Source organism: Papilio polytes, unplaced genomic scaffold (genome assembly GCF_000836215.1).
Source record: "Papilio polytes unplaced genomic scaffold, Ppol_1.0 DF823731.1, whole genome shotgun sequence".
Taxonomy (NCBI): Eukaryota; Metazoa; Arthropoda; class Insecta; order Lepidoptera; family Papilionidae; genus Papilio; species Papilio polytes.
The window spans coordinates 2,888,723-2,895,026 of NW_013525473.1; the positions used below are offsets into that span (position 1 = coordinate 2,888,723).

A 6,304-nucleotide genomic window follows, 5' to 3' on the forward strand; every position below is an offset into this window, starting at 1 on the left:
CTTAACAAGGCCTAGCGAGGAAACACAATGGTTAGTCTGAAATAACTTTAAATGTGCTTAAATACAGCATCGGTATTAGCGCTACTAAAGTCCTGGGCGAAATTTCTACGTCGCATTTTATTTACTATTATTTAGATGGGAGGAAGGAATTTAACAGGCTTATATAAGACTGTGTAATGTATAGTGCCCCTTGATGTGATGAAAGCATCAACTTTGAGGTTCATGATCTCGTAAATTAAAACCTTAAAATCCAGCGATTTCTGAATCTCTTTCCTAGATTAGCGATTTTATTTGCGGTAATTTAGCAAAATGCGGATTGTCATGCAAGGTTGGTCGGTAGTTAGAAGACGATAGTGATGTATCGAGGTCAGGGATATGGCCGCGCCCTTCCCCTTCCAGTCCACACCATGGCCACGGTAATCCCTCTATTACGTTTAATTAACATCCGCTGCAATATCCTAATTAATTGGATAACGAATTACCATTTCATGAAGCATTTGCATGCATCAATTTTGTAGATTAATACGTGATGCATGAATTAGTGTTTATTTAATACGGAAAGTTGCTTTCTATTAGTCGAAATTCTTAGAACATTAGAAACACTAGAAAGTTCTAAGCTGCTTATACAAGTTGGTATATTAAATGAGGGTCTCGATAAAGCATATGAATAATAATTCACGAGAGAGTCAGCCAAACTAAACATGATGTTCCACTAATTCGTCGACTAAACACTGGCGAATACTAAACTCCGAAACTGCTGGATAAACTTTGCCCGCTCTGTAATTAAAAAAGTTTTCAAGCTAGACCGTTTCAAATGAACCTAACGTATGGAAGCAGTCATTTGTAAGGATCCATGTGGTCGTTTGCCGTTCGTGCTGACCGAATCCGACTTACATTCAATTTGAAAATGTCGACGTGGACATCAACATTTTATAACAAAGTCGACAAGTCATAACGATTCTAATATAAACAATAACGCACTAAATTAATTCTAAATAAAATAATACCTGATAAGTATGAAAGAAAAAAAATGTCTACAAACTATTTGTAGAAACAACACTAAAGATATTTTAAGCATAAAATACGAAAGAATTGAGATAACGAAATTGTTTTAAACTTTCTTCGATGTTTCTGTCTGTTTTCATTCGAGCAAAAAAATTGAAAGGATTTCCATCCCATTTTATTTATTGTTCCGCAAATATTATTTCTTTTGAAAAACAAGTGTAAGTATTACTTTATTTGAACAGGTGACCATTTTATTAACGAACTGTTGTTTCTCTTTTGTTTCCTGAATGTTTTCTCGATTCTCATCAAACATTTGTATTGCAAAACTCGTTTTAAGTACGTCTACTTTGCATAGAAAATTAACGAAAATGCCATACCAGACAGTTAGTACCAATTGCGATAACGTGCAAATGATGTTTAATAAAATTAAAGTAACTCGTTGGTAATGACCTATAAAGATAAAATAAAAATATTGAATTAATTAAATATCCATTAGGTGGGTGTAAAAGGTTACCACGTTGCCCTCTCAGTTCTAAATTGCATTTAATTATCGCTAGGCCTACACAAGACTTTATGTGAAATTTTAACTCAATTTTTATTACCAACTTATCATAATAAATTTTTTTTTGATATTAATTTCTCGATCAGTGTTTTGTTTTAATAATATTTGTTCATAATAAGTACATTCTAATTCTTGACTTTTCTAGAACTCTACTCTTTAAACGGAATAACATCTCTATATTATTAAAATACAAACGACAGCTAACGTATAAATATGTTTTCAATCAAATGAAACGTAAAAGCGAATATTTTTCCGGAATTTATAAATGAAACGCTATGCCAAAGGAAATGTAACTTTTAATTTATGAACTTCGAAATTTATTAAGCAACGGAACTATTCATCAGAATAGTTAACATCGTAGGAAAATAACTGCCGCGTTTGGAAACTTATAGAGGCGGTACATTCGTTTAATTTAAGCCAATACGTTTATTCGATGATTCAGTTTCCATTCATTAACCGCAAAGGGGTTACGTAATTTGAATATTCATTCAGGGATACTCTATGACGCGTTTTGCACTTTTGATACTCTGTGGTTGATTGCAGGAGCAATCAGTATTTTTGAACGAAATTAAATTTTATTAACGAAGTAAAAGGAGTTACGAAATTATATATTGCTAACTGTCTTACTCATCTCTCCGATAATTTAGGACATCTTGGCATACTAAGAAGCCTCGGAATGATGTATTTTATTTTACGTGTTATACAATATGGCAACACTAGAATACAAGATGTCAATTCATTCATATACTTAAATATAAAGTAGATGTACTTAATTGTAGAGAAGCTCTTTTTATTTTCATATTTATCTTAAAATCACTTTCCATAATATTGCTATCTATCTTTAAGATTTAGATAACAGATTGCATAAATTGTTAGCGACTTTAGTTGTATGTATTGAGAAATCTGTGGTGCACTTTGTAATCTATATCGAGCTTATCTAACATTGATAATTTTAGATAGGTCTTTTCAATTTATTTTTTTCATAGTTTTACACTATAATTTGATTATTTGTTCTTTTTTATCTTCGAGTTTTCTTCCTATTTTTTCTGTTTAATATATAGTATAGGTCAAGTTTGTTTGATAAATATTGCATTGATGGTATAAACAAAAAATGTAACTTTATTTCGTTTATAACAAACTAGCTTTCGCCCGCGACTCCGTCCGCGTGGAATAAAGAAAAAACAAAAGTGTATAGCCTCTGTGTTCTTCTAGACTATCCACTACATCTATACCAAATTTGATCGAAATCCGTTTAGCCGTTTAGACTACAAAGTCTAACAAACATCCATCCATCCATCCATCCATCTAAACCTTCGCATTTATAATATTAGTATAATATTAGTATGATGGTAAAGTAGTAAAAACGTTTTTTCACTATCAAAAAGATGTAGAGTTTTTATTTAAAAATACTGTAATATATTTTCTTTAATATTTTTCACATCTAACCATTGTATGTTGAATCGCATTTAGTCGACATGTGTTTCACAAATCCCGATCGGCATTGTACGTGTTTAACAAATAGAATAGGCTGATTGTGGGGCGCGGCCGGTTCACACGACGTGCAGGATCTGGGCTCTATTTGCCGCTTCTGGTGATGCGTGGCGCCGCGCCCGCTGCACGGACCTTGGGGATTATAAATGCGTATTCCTCTCTTTATTTTACATGTAGATTGTATAAAGTAGCAAAACTCCACAGCTTTTCACATATCAATAGATTATTATATTTCCTACTACTTTCTTTATAACGTATCAGCTATGTTTTTTAATTGCTTGTAATGTTTAACTCCTCAGTTTTGCAATTGCAAGTTTTAATAATAATAGTGCAGGGATCTGTCTCCACTCTTAAACATATATAACCTCGATGACTTGGGTGCAAATAATAAAAATGTATATAAAATTGCTGTTCAGACTCAAAGCCGGTTGTCACATAATTATACGTAATTATTTTATATCAATTTGCAATAACAATTCTAGTTTGTTCCCCACGTTGACGCATAAGTGCAAGAACAAGTAATCAATTATACGTTATGTGGGATAACTGTCGATCATATCATGTTATACAGAGGTTATTAAGGTCATTACAAAAATTGCATAACTAGGAATTTATAACAGTGAAGACCCAGATCAAATAACGAACAAGTCTCAAGGAAGGGATTATTAAATAATTATTATTATAGGGAGTAAAATTCTGTATTATTGAGTTAATTAGAAACATTCCAATACCAAAAATATCTTTTTAAAAAATCAACCACAATATTTGTATTTACGTAGATATTGTACGGTGCTGTAGGTAGAAAGTCGGATTCACCCTCTTCTAATCGACCATCGAACGGCAAAGGTCACTCCAAAGGTCAGGTACTAATGTCTATCTTCTATTAGGCACATCGTGAACGTAAAAAGTCGATACTCGGCCTTCGCTAACTCTGTGGACAGTTTCGTAAATACGTGCCCAGTGTTGTGATGTCGCGACCACGCTTCAAGTTCTACCTCCAAAATACGAAACCGCTTATTTTAGTTCTGACTTTGGGCCAATTTAATTCGTAGGCCAACTGATGCGATCGCCAACTGGCAAGACGTTTAAGCTTTCGGCACCAGATATTTTTTGTTACTCTTCAAATTTACTTGAGACGTTGACTTTGTTTTGTTTTATTTTGTACTTGACATTATTTATAAATTCGTTTAGAGTTTTTAAAAGATCTCAGGTACTTAAATTGAAAATTTCCGATTATGTCAATATGATATAACAACTATTAAAATGGAACTAAATCCAAGTAACTACATACTCAGTTATTTCCTGAAATCTTATAAGTAATATCAACTAGGTATATCCTTACTGTGATATGTAGTTGCTAGTTACAGTACCGTTTTCATTGACCCGTGACGAGGCGAGCTTTTAAATTTAAGTAATCTGATCGTTCGTTTCCTGCGTCTCCGATTCGTGCCGGTCGAATGGACAATGGAAACGTACACTAAATGGATGTTTGTATGCTAACCGCCTCCGAGCAGTCGGAAATGTTAGACAGGCGTTTATAGTTAATAAGTAAGGCACACTTTCTCTCCAATTATTCGGAGTTCGTTAATTCAATATTGGTTTAACACCGTTGTGAAGTGACGTATGAGCGCAAATGACCCACATCCTTCACCTTCAACCGACACCTATGTTTCCTTATCATTACGTAGAGGATGCAATTTAAACTTGCCATTGTATTTCAAACCTAATGGACGAGGTGTTTGTTATGAAAATAGCGTGCACTGGATTTTTAGCGAGTTATAAATATTTTTGACACGTAGTTAGCTTTACAGTTGTAGTTGTGTTAAATTTATTGTGTACGGTTTACGAGTTTTTTTATGTTAAATAGCTACTACAAATAGAGCAGAACTGCTGAATAGAATGGAATTAATATTTATTTCTATTAAATAATCAGATGAAATAAAAATAAAGTCTTAAGCTTAAATAATTTGCCTACTATTTTTATAATATTTGTCTTGATATATTGAATATTAAGTGGTTCTTTTTTAATGAAGAAGAATGGTTATGTAAATATAACGTTTTACATGAATGTTGGAAATTTATTTGCGTATGTTATTTAAGTATTATTATTACCTTGACTCTTTAATATTAGTATGATATTTGGTTAGTTATTAGTAATGATTGATATTTAACACAGTTTATACATTTAAATAAGTTTCCTATATTTATATTTCGTAGATTCTACAAAGGCCTTCCGAAATAATGCGGAAGATGTTTGAATTTTAAATTAATTCGTTATTAATGGCGTTTTCTAAGAAATTTAGATACATTAAAATAGAGTCATTAGAAATAATTTATTCCTTTCATATTATAGCAGTATCGATTTAATCAAAGTGTTAGAGCGTTTTATATTTAATATTTATTTGATAAGCGAAACCTTATACTTATAAACATTGAAAGATGAATAAGTTTTTTTAAAGGTTCGTAAGATACGGGTTTCTTACCACGATTGGGTTGTTTCAGCTCTCGATTAAAAACCGAACCTTACGAACATTATATTTGTAAAAACCACGACAGTTTATATAAGGTTCTTTTTACCGCAACTGGCCGTAGTGTATATTAAGTATGTGGTTAATATGTAACTATAAATATTTGATCGATTAATTTGCAGAGACCGTCATGATAGCGCCGACGTTCCGAGCTCGCTCGACGTCACCAGGTAAAGAGTGGTAACGACGTATCCGACGTAAAGAGTGTACATCTGTTACAAGAGATGAGACTGTATTCGTCGGATATGTCGCAATGTATGTTGTCCCTAATGTAACAAAATATATAATGAACATTTATCTGCTACAAATATTAAAATATTTCTGTACAGAATATAAACAGTTAAAATTTTTAATGTATAACATGAGTTTCCACTAGTGAAATATGTAGAAAACAAAATTCCTTCGTCCCTTATATTCTCTTTTAAACTCAATAGATAACGATATATTTTGGAAAAAGTCACGCGAAAAAATATACATAAATATATAGCATTTAAATGTTCAGCAACGAATGAAAATGTCGGACCGTGTAATGGCATAATAAAATACATATTAACATAAGAATGCCACAAAGCGAATCGACCTTGTTATCCTCCGGTACATTCGTGTCCAATAACATTGTTATAGAGTGTTCAATATTACATTTCCATTATAATAAATTCAATAAAGATTCATACATCCTTTTACGTTAGTTTAATTTGGCATGGATATTCTTTTGTCG

At 32.2% G+C, this 6,304-nt stretch overlaps 1 protein-coding gene across 1 annotated transcript in view; it reads left to right on the forward strand.

The window, feature by feature from the left end:
• LOC106103477 overlaps positions 1 to 5,770 on the forward strand; it is an 18,983-nt gene extending 13,213 nt beyond the window's left edge. The window contains exon 2 of the mRNA XM_013283258.1: positions 5,709 to 5,770. Coding sequence (XP_013138712.1) covers positions 5,709 to 5,770 — 62 coding nt within the window. The remainder of the gene's footprint in view (positions 1 to 5,708) is intronic.
• The last annotated feature ends 534 nt before the right edge of the window (positions 5,771 to 6,304 follow it).